Source organism: Patagioenas fasciata, chromosome 1 (genome assembly GCF_037038585.1).
Source record: "Patagioenas fasciata isolate bPatFas1 chromosome 1, bPatFas1.hap1, whole genome shotgun sequence".
NCBI lineage: Eukaryota > Metazoa > Chordata > Aves > Columbiformes > Columbidae > Patagioenas > Patagioenas fasciata.
In genome coordinates, this window is record NC_092520.1 from 95,326,406 (window position 1) to 95,344,079 (window position 17,674).

The window sequence follows — 17,674 nt, forward strand, 5'->3', positions numbered from 1 at the left end:
GCACGTAGATCTGTCATTAACCTTCTGACCTAATTCACCATGAAGAGATTTAAGGTAAAGGATACTTAGCCAAGATATTTCTCAGGAGCTGTATCACACATAACAATCTGCTACTGCAGTCCAAACAAAATAACTGAAAGATCACGTAACTCAAGGATTTCTACAAAGTTTATAAAGGCTTTATCTTAAGACTGCTAAAGCTCCTAAGTTTATTCTCAGAATTTGGTATCCTAGAACTTTCATACATGTATTATCTAATCTTCAAAGTACTATGCTTGCATCTATTTTATCCTAAAGGCAGCTGTGACCCCTAGAAGCTGGTAGGTACTGATCTCACGTTACAAGATTAATTAATTGTGGAGGTGCCGTTAGCACTCAAAAGCGGAGCTGGGCAAGAAGTTTCTACTGGCGTACTCTCTGTACATAAAAAGTTCACTGCCTATGAAAGCAAAAATTTCTGCATGAAGTATTGATAGAAAATGTTAATTTCTAATCAGACACTATTTTCCAACTCTGAAGTGTCTTAAGGCTACTCATCTTACTAAGGAATAAATGAATGGGGAGCTGGGACTCTACAGGGTCAACTTTTGCTTTAGAGGCACTGAAATTCTTCTAAGAAATTTGTTGACTATCTTAATTTTCAATACCACTGATAATAATAACAATAATAATCAGTTTATCATTTTAATTCTCTATCAAATGTAACAAATTCTGTCCATGTTTTCCTCTCTGAACCTTGCAGTTAGTATTTGAGATCATGCTGCCTCTCTAAGGCACAACATAGTCCTGGTAAAGCCTGCTTGAGAAACAAAACCATCAGTGCTATAAATGAGAAATTTTCTAACAGACCAGAAACAGTGGCCCAGAAAAATCTAACAATAGAAATATTTTTATTGTTTTGTTTTCTCACTTTTAAAAATACCGAACAACACACTAAATCAAATGTTGTGCAAGTCACAGTATGTGAAATCAAGATATCATCATCCAACCACAAAGCAGAGTCAGACAACATTTCAAATCAGTTAATTGTAATAATACATTTGATTTCTGTTCTATCAGCGGGAATTTAAGGCCCTGAGCCAGCATTTTCATATAATCTCATTTTAAGGTGTGGTTTAAGACTCTTTGCCCCACTCGTGTAACAATAAGATATTGGAAAGGTAAGTAGGAATAAATAAATGTAGAAAGATACTGGAAAGAAAAGAGGATAGGTTAAATAAAATGGCAAGAAATTAACTCATAATACATGGAAGTTATTATTGATAACTTCTTTACTGTTCAGTAAAACAGGTCCTAAGTCTACCTGGCAAGACCTGGCAGCATTTGTATAATAGCTACTTGGATCTTGGATTCCTGCAGGAAGTGCTGAGACAAATCTTTCTCTTAATTTTTTAGACTGTCTGACATAATGTGAGGACTGTGTGGCAGCTTACCAGAAAGATATTTTCTCAGAGAAACATGAGGGGATGTGCTATTTGCAAAAGGGCGAGTCATGAGGGCATGTGTTGCTAATTACCTGTGAGAACTGATGAGTACCTAGCAGAAAGATGGGGACAGCATTAGAGGATATGTAAGATGCTGAGACTGAAACCCTGCCTGATTCATTTCCCACACTTCTGACTGGAAAGGTTTCCTGTCACCTGCTCTTCCCTGAGCCATACAAGGGTGTTGTCCTGGAAAATGCTGGATTTTGTGACACAAAACTAGGGATGGGAGATGCATTATCAACATAAGGTTATGAGTGATTATCAATTTGGTGCTGTTGCTGAAAAATTATCTATTCTTGTTTGAACTTGCTTACTAGTCTTGTGTAATTTAACAGTACAGATGTTGCCAATTGGTTGCACAATACAGCACAATATCCCTGGTAACATGCCAACATTTTACACTGGATGTCTCCAGGAAAACTCTGGCAATTCACACTGGAGCAGTTCAAGAGATTGCCATCTGGAGCCATCTGTGCTGCCTTTTTGCCAGAAATACAGACATTTCTCACTCTAGGTCCAGCAGAAACATACATGTGCAACTATCACTTTCAATAAACATGCCAGGATACAAACTGGAATGATTGACAAATTGGCATGTTTACTCTCGTCCTCTTGTTCCAGCTTTTGCAGGGTGGGCAGTAACCCCTGGCAGAAGGGCAGGATGCAACAATTCCTTCATCCCCTGTGCCCTGCTGTGGGGCATGACAGAGCCACCTGTCACGGTCCTCAGTTTCACCCTCCTTGTCTGTAAATAGGGATAATAGCATTGCCATTGCTTTGCCCTTGGAGGATGTTGTCCGGAGGCTTTCCTGGAAAACAAGCTAGTTAGCTGCTCCTTTGTGTCACATAATGTGTTTTGAGCTGTGTCACAAGGACATTTGTTGGAATAGCAATGAGGCTGGTCACCGGTGTAAATGGCTGCAGGAACCAATTGTATGGAAGACAAAAATTTCATGGAAGAGATGCATGAAAAACCACCAAGCGCTTCTGTGACCAGTGGAACTAATGACATCTGGTGTCCTATGGCTATGTGTCTCACGGTTGATTGACTTTAGTGCTGGAGATTTCCTCAGTGGGAACAAATAAATGATTCCTCTTTTCTGCCTAGCAGACTATTGTCATGGAATCTGTAAGCATTTTACATCTTTGAGACTGCTACTCCTCTGTCAGCATGGCTAGCAGATTCAAAAAGGGGTTTGTGAGGAAAAAAAAAAAAAAACCACAAGCCAAAAAATCACATAAGAAAATAAGGTTAAAACAGTATCTCAGACATATAAATCAAAAGATATACTTACTGCCATCATAATTGAGTGTTGCAAATTTGGCTTGTTTCTCTGCACAGCCAGCACTGTTGCATACTCTCATTTGCAGCTCATACCAGGTTGCCTCCTGGAGGTCATACAGAATGTAGGACTTTGACAAGGATGTCCGCTGAGCAGTTGTCCAGACTGTTGTCCCAAATGGCCGATACTCCAGGGTGAAGGAGGTGATGGGGCAGCCACCGTCATTCCAGCCTATCAGGTTCAGCTTCACTCTTGTAGTGTTGATACTGGCAAAGAGCTCTTGTTCCTTGGAAAACTGTGGCTCTAGAAGCAATTATATATTTCAGATGAAATGCTTAGGTATTACAGATATAGGACTCTCAAAAATAGAAAATTAAGATAACAATTTCTAGCATAATCCTAACTTCATTTTAAATTCAATGTCTATCTATTCAACTTTTTTTCTTCACCTTCTTAAATGTTTTTCCATACTTTGTGCCAGACTCACAAACTTAGATTTTCAAATCCATATGTGAAAAAGGTATCCATACAACTCTGCATGGGCCAGACTTGCCAGTTTTCAAGGACTGGCACGAGTCAACTTGTAAATCTAGTGCAGACACTTTGTATCACTAAATGCTCCCGCTCACTGCTATCCAAAAAGGAAAGGGTTCAGAACACCATGTAGAAATACCATAAAAGACATACACACTTGAAGATAGTTCACTAGTGCTCTGGTCTTCTTCTGAAGTGGAACTGAAAACAATTTTGTATGATAGTAGATAGACATTAATTTGTGGAAATGACAGTTTTGAAGAACTTGAAAGTAAAAATCAATTAAAAAAATTATATGTTGATTTTGCACATGATGTATCTGATGTACCTTAGGGGTAAGACTAAGTGTCTGTTTAAGGGGATGTCTTGAAAAATTTACTCATAATCTTGACACATACTTGCAATGTGGAACTACCCTCAGCAACTGGGGACCATGGGACCAATTACTGAGTTAGCTAAGAATTCCAAAAATTTTGGTTATTTCGCCTTGCAGAGCTTTGTGCAAACTTTTTCTTCATTTTTGACACTTAGCCTGTTTAAAGTTTGTCGCTTGCATGGCTCCTGCAATAACAGTTTGGAGTATAAATGAGACATTGACTTCATTTCCTCTATGAATAAATGTACTCTCCATCTTCCTTCAGCATCCAAACAAATAAAATCCTGAATTTTTACAACAGGAAAGGAAACAATTTCTTTATGGCAATAACAGTAGTTAGGAATTGCTATAGTCTATGACAGTAGAGACACTCCCTTACCAAATATCTACCAACCCATCTTAGAAAATAATTATTACAGAAATAAGGAAGGAATATCGTCCTGTAGATACTTCAAGTCCCGCAGTCACAGCCTCTTCTGTTGCAGCATGGACACAATTGGAAATAATATTAAAATATGCCAATAATATTAAAATATACAAGTCTTTCTTCTCAAGATCTACAGCAGAATGCAATAGCTTTAGGTGAGCAAAGGGGATTGAAATCAACGCACCTTTTCCAAGTGTTTTGGCCTCAATGATCTCGCTGATGCGTCCTGGCCCCACTCCATTCTGAGCAGTCAGAGTAAACTTGTACCAAGTGCCACATTTCAGTGTTTCTAAACGGTAGGACCTCTCACTAGGGCTAATGGGAAAACTACCCCACTGCTCACTGTTATCTTCTGAGTACTGCAAAATATAACCTGGAGGAAAAGCACAGATGGTAATGATAAGCCAGACACAAACCACAAATTCTGCAGGTAATATGACAAGCCATTTTAAAGACTAATAAAACTGGAAAAATCCCATGCACAGGAAGACACACAACTCTCCCCTGACTAAAAGACATGAGGCAATACATTTTGCCCACCCTTACAACAGCTTAAATACCATTTTTATGATCGCTTCAAAGGGAAAAGAAAGGGGTAGACATTTCTAAATACCCTTCAATCAGCAACAAAGACCAGATGATGAACCTGCACACTCAGAAATGAATGGTTAGAGATTACGTGTCTGGAAAATCAGAGAGTAACTGTCATAACAGCTGAGGTTACACTGTAAGAAAGTGATTAAATCTGTGATTAAACCACCACAAAGAGCAACTGCAATTTACTGCAAGCTGTTATCACCATGATAGTACACATTAAGCACTGACAGCAATACAGATTGCATTGTTTTTCTTCTTTTTGTAACCATTCATAATTATATACTAATCCTATCAACATACGATAATTTAGTTAGAAGTTGTAATTATCCTGAATTACATTACCTCGGATAGAACTGCCACCGTTGTCTCCAGGTATCCAGGAAAGAGTGATAGAGGAAGATGTAGTTTTGGATACAGTGAGTCTTGGTTGGTCTGGTGGAACTAGATGGGAAATAGTTAAAAAAAGGAAATAGATTCAAATGATTGGAAATGATCTTAATCCCTTCTAACAGTCATTTATCAAATAACTGGTTTGAGTTGCAAAAAAATGCAAATGATTTCTGTCAAAGTGTCTGTTTAGCTGACATCCTTGGTTAAGACAAGAGCAGACAAGCTCTCATTTTTTATATTCAATTTTCGACACTATTTTGTCTTTCAGTTCTTAACCCCTGCTTTTCTCTGAATATTTGTACCTGTCCTGTCAGACCTAAATGACATATGAGCAATCCAACCATTATTTTTCATAATTTTTCATATCTTTGTTAGGGAGAAGCTGAATTTTTAGTAGGGAGAAACAGATGCCCACTTGCAAATGTTGTCCCACTCATGTATGTGTTTGCAAGCTATTATGGCAAAAGTGAAAAAAAAAAAAGTGCATAACAAGAGTTTATGCAAGTGTAACTGCGAGTGCTAACTACGTAACATAGGTAGATCTGTGATTGTGGGCAGATCCATACCTCTCCAGATCATACCATCTATTCTCTGAGGCAATTGGTATAAAGAAGACGCAACTTTATCAGCCAAACAAACCTGGAAACACTTCAGTTCTGCTGCTTATCACAAATGTTATGGCTGTGTCTAAACCATGGGACACAAGAACTGTGTGGTTCCCAGGACTAACTCCTGACAGAGTGCAGGAATGAGACAGAGGTCTCATCTCCCATCCTCTGCCCAGTGACCACTTTCCTTTGGAGGAAAATCCAGCAAGAAAGGGCAAGGAGTGAGCCATGCTATATCCCAACAAGTTGCCCAGGGACAATTGGGATCAAGAACTGGGATAGGGAATTGGGACTGGAAAGGGCACTGTGAACTGAGACAGTTTAGGCTGAGCCTAAGTCACCCCAAATTGCACCAGTATATAGTGGCTGGTTTTCCAGAGCTCCCTCACTGAAAGAGTGGGAAGGGGTGAGCTCTGTCAGTGATCACTGCTGGCAGGAACTGCCATTTCCCTGCCATATGTTACTGCTCAACAGATGCCAGCCCATAGGCAGGGTAGACCAGAAGTCATGAATGCCCTGTTGTGCCCAGCTGTCTACTGCCAGAGAACATTGCCTGCTTTGCCACTGTTTAAGGGGTAGCTCTACCTGCACAGTGAAGCTCCACGAAAAAACACCTGCTGCAGTTTACATTCAAGTTATCAGACTACAAAATAATGAGTGCTGGTGTGAAGTGGAGGCTGCTGATTTACAGCCATAGACTAGTTCAAAGAGAAGTTGATATTACTGCCCTCACAGGGTTAAACAGGACTGAAGAAAACAAAAGAGACAGTTTGTATTCTAAAGGAAAATTCCCTATGCGGGATGAATGTGTTCCATTATTCTGACTTGGTTGATTACAAGGAGAAATACTGCACAAACTACACTGTGAAAGATTTACTGTAAAACCTTTCATCACAACTTCACCCTACCTACAAAAGATGGTGGTACCACATATTAAATGCCAGTCTTTCTCTGTCCCTCAGGGAAGTAATATTGATTTGCTTTTAGTTACTACGGTTCAATAACAGCAAGCATATGCAATTACGAAAGTACTTGGTGAAATATAAATATAAAGTTTCAATTTGATAGTGTTTTCTCTCTCTACTTTCTGTTGTGGTCATGCTTCAAACATTGCAGAAGAGCATCTTTAGGGTCTGTTGGATTGTAGGTAAGTTGATATGCACTATGGCATTTGTTTCAAGACTTAGTGGAACAGTATACACAGAGAGAGTTTGAATCCAGTTGAAACAACCTTTTTCTGTGTTGTCATATGATTGCACTAGAAATTTAGATCACATATGAAGGGACAGGAGAGTGAACTTACCACAGTATATTCCATATTCCTAACTCCAGTTATTTACTTCCCTCTGGTACAACAGTTTCCAGTCAGTTGAAGCACCATTAGGATCTGCTTTAGTGTAAGTGAGCAAGGAAATCCCTTGCACAGTGAATTCTCAGTATGTGAACACACATGCTCTGCTTCACATTACTGTTAATGTGTATTCCTATATTGTAATTGTTTTTATATAATAAATATAAACACCAGAATGGATTCATTGTATACATTTCAACATGGATATAAAAACTAGCTGGTAATATGCCCTAGTTGAAGGCAGACTGATGTTTTACTTTAAATACTTCTTGTATTCACCATCAACAAAATTCTACTCTTGTATAATGAAGTTTCTGTCCAAGATCTCAGTACAGAGGCAAATTTCTGTTGATGGCTTTTCAGAACTAAAGTTCTTCAGCTCTTTTTGAATTTTGCAATATTTAAATTATACATGTAATATTTTCAAGGAGAAGGCATAAGCTGATAATTTCTGTGCGAAGAAATAGAAAATCACTGAATGCAAACACTTAGCTGTCAGTCCTACAAAAGCTTACATAGAGATTTAACTGCAAGTGTATGAATTTTTCTACCAAACACAAAACATTTGCTGTAACACAAAATGTTGATGATTGAGTCAGAATGACCTTAACAATATTTTATTTTCTAATTTGGAAGAATTATATTTGTATTAATACACATCAATACTAATATGTTACATATTCCTGCAAACAGACATACCTATGTACTTAACAGCACATAGAAGTTAATAGCTGTAACAACAATTATGAGATAGATCCAATAATCTTACCTTGTACCTGCAAATTCAAAATTATTTCATCTGATCCCCAGTTGTTACTGGCCACACAACTGTAGTACCCAGAGTCTTCTGCTTTCACAGTACGGATGACAAAGCTGCCATTGCTAAAGATGCTTCTTCGCCCATCAATCATCACTAGACTGGGTGTCCCGTTACTACCTCACAGGAAACAAAATGCATACATTAAAGAAGTTACAATCAAAATTACTCAGAATTTGATTTTTTTTGAAGCAACTAAGAATGGAGATAAAAAAAAAAGGAAAAGGATGGGGGATTGTCTTCTTTAATAAAGACAAAATAATATTTTCTGTAGGGAAACACCTGCCATTTGCTTAAAGAATGCTCATATCCTGGTCCCATTTTGAATCAAAATGGAGATTCATTCCTTCCTTAACTATCTGTTATTTCATAAAAGTGCCACAATAAAAGATAGTTCCTGGCTACATCATCCATCCCTATAAAGTAACAGTTATTTGTATCAATGAAATAGATGGTTCCATAGCACAGCAGTATCACTGTTTACACCATGCTTGGATGAAAATTATTGTCCATGTTTGCTTCCAAGTGATTTTTTCGAACTGTGAAACTAAGGATCAAAACAGATAGAAAAACCTAAGATATGTGCAAGACATGTACACTGCACTCCACAGTATGATTCAATACATCACACATTTAACTTTCTCAAACAATTCTATGTGTCTGAAACTCAAACAGAAAAGACTCCTCAATTTTACATTTTGAATGTTTACCTGTACCCCTTCTTCATAAATTTTCCTCCCTTTTGATACCTTCTAATTACCACAACCAAACAGTTTTAGTTTAAGGAATTTCTGAACTCCTCATGTACTGTGACTGTGTGCAGCCCCTGCAAATGGTCCTTCCCCTTCCTGGCACAGTCATCCAGCATCACCTGCATTGCATCCCTCAGATTTTTAAGCAAATGGGTTTTATTTGAGCTATACATTTAGTTGCTGGTTACCTATCTTTCATCCATTTGACTGTCGGAGCTGGGTCTCCCACAGCTTTGCAAGGGAGGACAATGTCTTTCATCCAGGGAGTTGTCACTGTGCCACTGAATGTCAAAATCCTGGCAGGAGCTGAGCAAGAGAGAGAAAGGAAAAAATGAAATGATGTGTTCATTCATATAGACCTTGGAAGGGAAATACAGGCACCCAGAATAAAATGTGGAAAATTAAACCAATCTGTTTCAAGATTTGCTTTTGAGAAATGAATTCCTTTTAACTCATAGTATCAGCATTTATTCAAGGACAAATATTGCAGTTTTATTATGTGCAGTACAAGTAAGTAAGAGATGAGGTGGAGGACTGGAAGAGTCCTTGTGGAGCAAAAGAGCAAAATCAGTTATGATCATCTTTACTGATTTTTATACATCTCATAGTAGAAATTATAGATGAAAATAATGTCCAAGGAATGCTTCTCTCCAAAATTCCAGCAGGAAGTGTCCGAAGTAGACAGATATCTTACAAAAGCTGCATTATTGATACAGCACTGTTACAACAGTTATGATATTAAGCAAAATAAACCTTAATGTATGAACATCTTAGTACATTGCAAAGAGTCTAACTGAAGTCCACAAATATGAAAAAACCTCTTAAGTCAGTTTAATTTGTGTCAGTTCTCATATCACCTAAATATGTCAACAAAAATATCACTCCTATAGTTGTAGTTTCAATTTATAATGTACAGGAACACTAGGTTTGTGAAAGAGCTTCACTGTACATTATTACTCAAGAATGACCCATGATATGAAACAGACTTCTCGTTGGCCTCCAAATATACATTTCAAAGGAATACACTGAATACAGATATGTGGTATACTGTATTTTTAATTCTGATCTACTTCAGTCATGCAAAATGGTCAGAATTTGTACTTAATGATCTATTTTGCACCAATTAGAAAAACATGAAAATGAAAGTCAGCATCAGATACCACTGGCACAGTTCACATAAAAAAAAAAAAAAAATCATGCATAAAAGAACAGTCCTTGCATAGTTAAGTGAAATTACTTGAGCAGGCTGCAGTAGGACTTGAGATATTCATAAAAAGAAAAGATTTCATAGATTATACAACCAGTTTGGATTGTCTTGCCTATGTTCGCTTCAAGTGTTGTTGAAGACTGAACTTCTTAAGATATTTTTCTCTGGTCAAACTTTCAACTGAAAACACAAGAAGTAGCTGTTTGAAGACTGAGTGTAATGGAAAAGTCGAGGTTAATTAAAGAGGCAGCATTACTTTCCTAACAGCCAAGTATCGACATGTCCCATCCTGGCTAAACAGCAGCTGTGAGGACAGGCTGAGAGAGTTGTGGTTGTTCAGCCTGAAAAAGAGAAGGGTCTGGGGAGACTTTATTGCAGCCTTTCAGTACTTAAAAGGGGCCTGTAAGAAAGATGGGGACAGACTTTTTATTAGTGCCTGTTGTGATGGGACAAGGGTTGATGTTTTTAAACTAAAAGAGGGGAGATTCAGGCTAGACACGGAGAAATTTTTTACACTGAGGGTGGTGAAACACTGGTCTAGATTGCCCAGAGATATGGTAGATGCTCCATCCCTGGAGACATTCCAGGCCAGGCTGGACGGGGCTCTGAGCAACCTGATCTAGTTGAAGATGTCCCTGCTCATGGCAGGGGGGTTGGATTAGATGACCTTTGAAGGTGCTTTCCAACCCAAACTATTCTATGAGTTAATGTCTCCCAGCTTTCTCCATCTGGCATCTCTGATGGCCAACCCCAGCAGGAGGGTGCTGTGATGTGTGCTGCCCTGAGGTGGTGGCACACCAGAACAATGTAGAGACAGTGGCCAGTCAGTAAGTTTCATGATACAGCCTTATTTTCCACTGCGGTGCTCCTAGTGCCTTATCTTCTGGTAAAGATTTACACAGGCCTGTAGTGCCACAAACCGTGGGCTAATTAACCAAGCTAACTGAAACAGAAAAATGCTCTGTCTACCCAGAGACATTATGTGAAATGCTGACTCCGCTAAAGTTAGTGTTAGAAGGCTACTTTGTCTTCAGTGATACCAGGTTTTCATTGTAGGAGACACCTAATGGTACATCTTTAAAAGCAGCAGGAGATGCTGTCACCTGTGACTATCTACAACACACAGCTGTAAACATCTGGACTGCTTCTAGTAGCTGCAGTACATTCTGTGCTCTGGTGGTTAGAAACTTGAATTCCTGTTCCATGCAAAATCTCCTCTGTAACATGAAGCCTGAAAACTCATATAAAACAAACTATTAATCCTTTTCTCAGTGGCTTTCCCACCTCTCCAAGTGTTTCTCAAAATACCCAGCAACTTCCAACTGCTGCCAGCTACTTAGACAAAGCATATGAAACACAGGAATCCTGCTGAAGCCTTCAGCATGATGTGGCACTAGCGTTAGCAAATTCTCTGTGATATCTTTCTACTTTTAATAGTTATTTCAACAGTGAATACTTCCTTAAGTCACAGGTTGGGTGTCTGATCTCCAAAGAACAACATTTACGTTGTAGCTCTTGGTTTTCAATATCCTGTGTGTCCCATTTTACAGTGATGTGTGGAAGTAACAAAGACCTCACAGAAGCCTGAGCCAGTGGTAAGATCACAGCCCATAACTTGGAAGTGCACAGTACAAAAGCACACCACACTATTTTAGTGGAAGTGCACACAGCTTTTACATTATCTTATACCTTTCATGTACTGAGCGCTTTTAAAAGAGATGGTAAAGTAGCAGTGAAATAGTTGAATCCAATTTTCTTTATAGCTTAACTTCTAATGGCGTTCTGAGAGTGCTAAGAGGTACAGAAACAAAAGAAAGCTAGAAACAAAATAAATGTCTAGTGAAATTCATCTAAAAGCAATAGGTTTGAAACACAAATTGGCATTTGCAAGGTTAAAATACCTTAAATCTCACAGACCTCTCTCTTTAGAACCAAGGGAGCTTTACGCAGCATGTGGGCAACTCAGCTGCAGGGCTTACCTCTTTGTTATCGAAACTGCCCAAATACTTATGGACTACTCACCAGCCTTACTTTAGCTGGTGTGACACTGGATTAGGACTGTGACTGTTTCTATTTTTTGCAAATTACCCAATCATTAATTGAAGATGAAGAGATACCTTCAAAGAACAGTCGAGTCTCTTATGGTAATGTGATCTTCTCTATGTTTTTTTTTTTCTTTAATTTATGAATGTTTTTACCTACACTTACTGTCATAGAATAAGAAACAGGCAGAAATTTTTTGCAAGAGGATAACACACTTTTTTTTTTTTTTTTTTTCTCTAGAGGACACAACTAAATTTTAAAGGCAAACTGTACAGGGAAATTGAACAAGAGCTACGATAGTTCACTGCAGCTCAGTTTAATCCAAATACAAGAGCCATCAGTGAATATCCTGGATCAAGAATTTCTTTCATTTACTTTCTCACAGAAAAATATCCTGTGTGTTCCATTCTGATGAACTATTACAGAAACAGAGAAATGGGGTGTGCGTACTACTATGTAAGCCCCACAAGTTACTTAATAACATTAAACACACAAATCAACATAGACCAGGAAGCAAATCTGTTAAACATTAATGGTCAGGTAGTCTACAAGAACAAGGGAAACTCAACATTAAAGTCAGAGAGTTCTCCTGAGAGGATCAGATTGCTATGGGCCTGTTACTGTTATTATCTTATTGGTAGCAAATGCCATCCTCCGTCAGTCATGCTCAGGAAATAAGAGCAAAAAGGTGCATGCAAAGTTCTCTGTCTTTTAGGTATATTTGATAGCCTAAACCCACAACTTTCAAGTCAGCAATGAAGAGTAATTTGAGAGGTGATGGCATAACCTGCTTCGTGGAGATTGAGCTTTCATTGCCATGATTTTCTGCTTGTTGGGGATTTTTTTCCTTTTTTTTTTTTTTTTTTTTTGCCACTTAATTACAGAGAATAACAATCTCTTTTGAGAAACAGAGACACTAAAGAAAGAAATGTTAATATGAGTTAAGCTTTCCTTCAAATTGGACTATCCATTTCACTTCAAATCCCTAACTAGACATTCTCATTGTTCTCAAAGGGATTCTTAAAGGGGTTATAATTAAGTTGACATAATTCTATTCAAAGTTAACTCTCATTAGCTGTCATGATGGTACTGTTACTTGGACAGTTGCTGTGAAATAAGTGGAGGGAAAAAAAGAAGTAAACAATTTTACAATAATGGTATGTAGGATGTTCTTGCTCTGAGCACTTGTGGCAAAATCAGGATATAACAGCTTCTAATTCTGTGATGTTATACTTGCTTCAGGCATACTTGGGAGTGAAAAAGGTCTTCAAGGCTATTAGCTTTGACCGTCCTTCTTCATTGTGCATTTATTGCCCTTGTCACTGATCACCACTTTCTCCCAGCTCTCTAAAAGGCTCAGTGATGTATTCATGCAGGAAATCTTGTTCTTGATACAACAATTTCTAACTTGGCTACAACCGAAGTTCATAAAATTGCTATCTGTCAGTGTTTTTAGTGTCCATCACAACATCCACAAATGGATAATACATCACTTTTTCAATCCTATGTGCATGTAAGAGAGGCTTGTCCTGAGCATCATCTAATGTAGACTTTAAATGGGAGTAACACTACTATCTCTAACATTGACTGGGTACATTCTACCACTCTTCAAAATAAGGTCTTGTTCACAATGACTTGTCTATATTGAAGTAATTAATTATTTTTCCTTAAAGTCCCCTTGTATTTTTGTACAAGCTATTTTTAAGTTCGCTTATTTGTCATCATGTATCACACTAAATAAGCTTTGGAGGAACAGAATTAATTCCAGTTTCTGGTAAACTTGTTCAGTTGATGTGTGTTAGTTTGTAACTTCTCTGGTTTTGGCAAATCAAGGGCAAACACATACTACATTTCCTCATAACTAGAATCTATGCATCCTGGTACCTGCAAACTCTGCATTTTTCTACATTCATCTTGTCTGAAAACTTCACACTTTTTCAAATGTGTACCAGAAGAAGAAAGAGAGCTTCTAGTGCTCTATGTGCAGGGATTCGTTCACACTCCTGGGTTTACCTACATGTACAATCTATTAGTATTGCACCATATTGTTGTCTAACTGGTTTTGCTGTTATATAAGCATCAATGTTAACGTTTTGGTTTTGTTCCTTTGTGTGTGTGTGTGTGTGTGGGGGGGGGGGGGGTGTTGTGTTTTGTTTTCATTGCCCGTATTCACTACCCACACATAACAGTTGTCCTAAAAGGAGGACCACACTGAAACCTTTACCCTATTTCCCTGAGATGTTTTTCATGGTCTTCCTTTACACTCTTCATCCGCCATTTAAGATCTCAACTTTGGTCTTATCAGTGTTCAAAATGTAGTATGCAGTTATCCTACAAAAAAATTCAACAATGGAAAATCTCCAGGTTTTTCAGGCCCTTCAGACTTTTCATAGCCTTTCAGTCATCCTTCAAGTCACTCCTCTAACACTGTGTAGCTACTAAGAGAAAAGTTCTGAAAAACCTTACCAAAAAATGCCAGAAAGAAGCAGAAAGCAAGGGTGAGTCTTCTCACTGGACCGAAAAAAAACTGTAAGCAATCGTATGGGGAGGAAGCTTTTCCCTGCTTGTTCCAACTTAGGGCTCTTCACCTTGCTAGATCCTCCCCACATTTACACTGTTAAATCTTCCATTGTGCCCTACAGTAGTGACATAGTAGTTACTACAGGTTTCTTATAGTAATGTTGACAAATATCCATATGACAAAATATTCAGCGTAGAGAAGGGACAAAGGAAACACATGCAAGTTCCCATCACAACCCTAGGGAAACCTGTTTGCAACTTCTCTGTATTAGGAAGCTATGTCATGCATTGAAATAGTACCCTGCAAACACCAACACTGGCACCCATGACAATAGCTCTGATGGTTAATCTACCATCATCAAACTGTTTATCTGCCACTTAGGGGTGGGTAAGAACAGCAGCCTTCCCTATGGTGATGTTATATATTCTTCCATGCAGAAAGTGATTTCATATTGGTGAAAATTTTCCGAAGTTCTTCTAAGATTTTTAGAAAGTATGTATTATCTTAGAGTCCTGCACACTTTATTGTACATTAGTACATCATTAGCTACATGACTGAAGAATTAACAGACTTGTGAAACTCTAAAGTCATTCTAACTTTGCAACTCTAGAGACCCATGCAGTATATTACACTGGCACATTCTGTGATGTTAGCAATTTCAGTGGAAAAAAACCCCTCAGTCTGAAGACCCCATGTAGAGATGGAGTACTGATGGGACTCTTCTCAGCTTCCTGTCTAAAACCTTAGGTCTTTGTTTCCAAGCTAAGGTGCTATAGTGTAGGACTTGTACTGTCTTACAGTACAAGTAAGACAGAATTAACAGGCCCAAGCAATATCTTTTAATAGAACAAATAATGCAGCTGGGAAAAAATATGTAGGATTTGAGGCACATTATTCCTTCTTCATAACTGAAATAGAAGCAGCAAACTTCAAAGCTAATGCAAGCTGAGAACAATTGCTCAGTTTAGATATGTTAATCAGACCATTTTATGCAGAAGATAGTACTTGCAGAGTACACAAGAGATATTACTAAGGGGGAGAATGATAAAGAAATTATCTTGTATGGCAAGAAAAAAAAAGACACATACAGAATGGGGGGAGAGAGGGGAGCGGGATCATCTACAAATCCTCTGTACCCAACAAAAGAAGATAAAAATCATTCCAAAAAGCAATTTATTTTCTTCTAAGGTAGGTGGGATGAATTACCCTCTAGAGGAGCACATCATTCTCTCTCTGCTGACTACAGCAAAAGCTCGGGTAATTAGCTGAGAGTTGTCACCTAACTTTTGCAGAGAACTGAAGTTATCCTGACAAATCCCACTCTCAGTAAGCAATGAGGCATGAAGAAGCCACGTGCCAGTTATAACAGTAATTAGCATTGCAAAGTTCTGGATTGCTTGAAAAAGTACTGTCACTGTACCTTTAGCTAGTGGCTCCACAGTGATAATCTCACTGCTGTTGCCTCTTCCCGCAGCAGTCACTGCCACCACCCAGACACTGTACTGGCGATTCCGGCTCAAGTTGGGGATTCTGTAGGAAAATGAGTCGGGAGAGGCTTCAAACTCGCTGATTACCTGTGGTGGGAGAGACAAATGTTTCCAGACTAAAATAAACAGTATTTGGAGAAAGACTGCTAAGCTGAGTGCTACAAAGCCTGTTACTTCAGAGTACTTTGAGTATTAGTTTCTCCAAACAGATGGCAGGTGGCAAGAAACAGAGTAGACACAATAACCTGTTGCAATCAATTTATATTCAGTGAATTTGGGCCTATATTTTTTTAAAATTGTTTTTATTCAGGTTAGGGCTCTTGTGTGTCTGTTTATTTTTACAGGGTTGGATAAGCAACTTAAGGGAACATATTTGACAAATTTTTACCAGCAATGGCTCTGACAAGCTGATTTTGTTTTCCAAGAAGCTTTCCCAACAGAGGATTCAGTCCTGCATCTGCTGTGAAATCTGGAGTATACTACTCGAGGTACGTGTTAGGTCACTTAGAAACCTCATGCTGATGTTTCTTATCTGTGGGATTGGTGGTTTATTTCTTCAATAATGTAGTGAATCAGGAAATAAAACTGTATTCAGTAACAGACTTTTCAAACTTCTCCTCAGTCTAGTTTGGTTAATCATAAAATTACTTCTATTCAAAGATTCTCAGCAGAAGGTCATCACGGCTATTTAGCTCTATTAGCAGGGAAGGACCATCGCTGGGAGAAATGCCAGTTCATGCTACTCTTGCACTGTCATTCAAGTGCCATGGTTGTGGGCTGCAATGAAGCCCACAAGCTACTAAGTAATACTTGTTAATTGGCATGACATTCTGCAGTATGCTTGAAGTGACCTGTGTGAGGAAAGGTGTAGAGGAATATAGAGATTCTTCCAGAGGACGTGGGTTTGTGTACCTCAGCACATCCTCCAGGGGAAGCTCGACTCCTTGGTGGAGGAGATGGGAAAACTCATGAGCCCTGAGTAGTATCACAATGTTCATTGTAGCCAGTTTCATTTCTGACATTAACTTTGTGATTCTTTTATGTAAAAATAGAGGAGTAATGAACCATTAGGTTGAATAATAAAGACTCACTTCCCCGTGCAATACTGAGCATGGTGATGGCTAGCTAGCATTAGGCTAAAAATAATTAGAATGTTAATGACATAGAAAAGAAGATTTTACTAGGAATCAGCATTAAAAATAATGCATCAGTGTAATCTAAGCTTGATTCAGACTGACAGAAGGTGCACAAGGAATCTCTTTGATATACAAATATTTGCTGGTGGTGAAAGGTAATTTAATCTGATTATCATTTCAAAAGGTAGGTTGACCTGAAAGCACTGGAATATGTCGTCCTTCAAAGTGAATTCCTAATAAATAAGTGATGTTTCTGTAATATCATTAAAGACCTCCCCAATGTGAACTGGTAGCCAGTTTCAGCTAGTGAATGGGTCACTGCAACTCTCTGTTCTTGTGCTGACATCTCCTATAGCTGGAGAAAGAAGGAATTAATCATCTCATCTCATCTCATCTCATCTCATCTCATCTCATCTCATCTCATCTCATCTCATCTCATCTCATCTCATCTCATCTCAGTCATCTCACTTTTGAAGTCTAGAGTGAAGACATCTGTATCTAAGTCAGTCACCTTGGCTCCCTCAGAGACTATGTAAAATGAAGGTAACTTCTAAGGCAAGGTTCTTCCAGCCTTTTTGAGACACATACATTGCAATGGGATGAATTGTGCTCTTGACATACCTATTTATCCTCACCAACTATAAAAGTGTCCATATAA

General features: G+C 38.4%; 1 protein-coding gene across 2 annotated transcripts in view; it reads right to left on the minus strand.

Moving 5' to 3' along the window:
* The window catches only part of DSCAM (DS cell adhesion molecule), a 474,141-nt gene that overhangs the window by 42,724 nt on the left and 413,743 nt on the right, over window positions 1-17,674 (minus strand). For both annotated transcript variants that reach the window (XM_065841400.2, XM_071811281.1), the window contains exons 21-26: window positions 15,814-15,967; window positions 8,811-8,928; window positions 7,823-7,986; window positions 5,047-5,145; window positions 4,292-4,480; window positions 2,783-3,073 (exon numbers count right to left, since the gene is read on the minus strand). In XM_065841400.2, coding sequence (XP_065697472.1) covers window positions 2,783-3,073; window positions 4,292-4,480; window positions 5,047-5,145; window positions 7,823-7,986; window positions 8,811-8,928; window positions 15,814-15,967 — 1,015 coding nt within the window. The remainder of the gene's footprint in view (window positions 1-2,782; window positions 3,074-4,291; window positions 4,481-5,046; window positions 5,146-7,822; window positions 7,987-8,810; window positions 8,929-15,813; window positions 15,968-17,674) is intronic.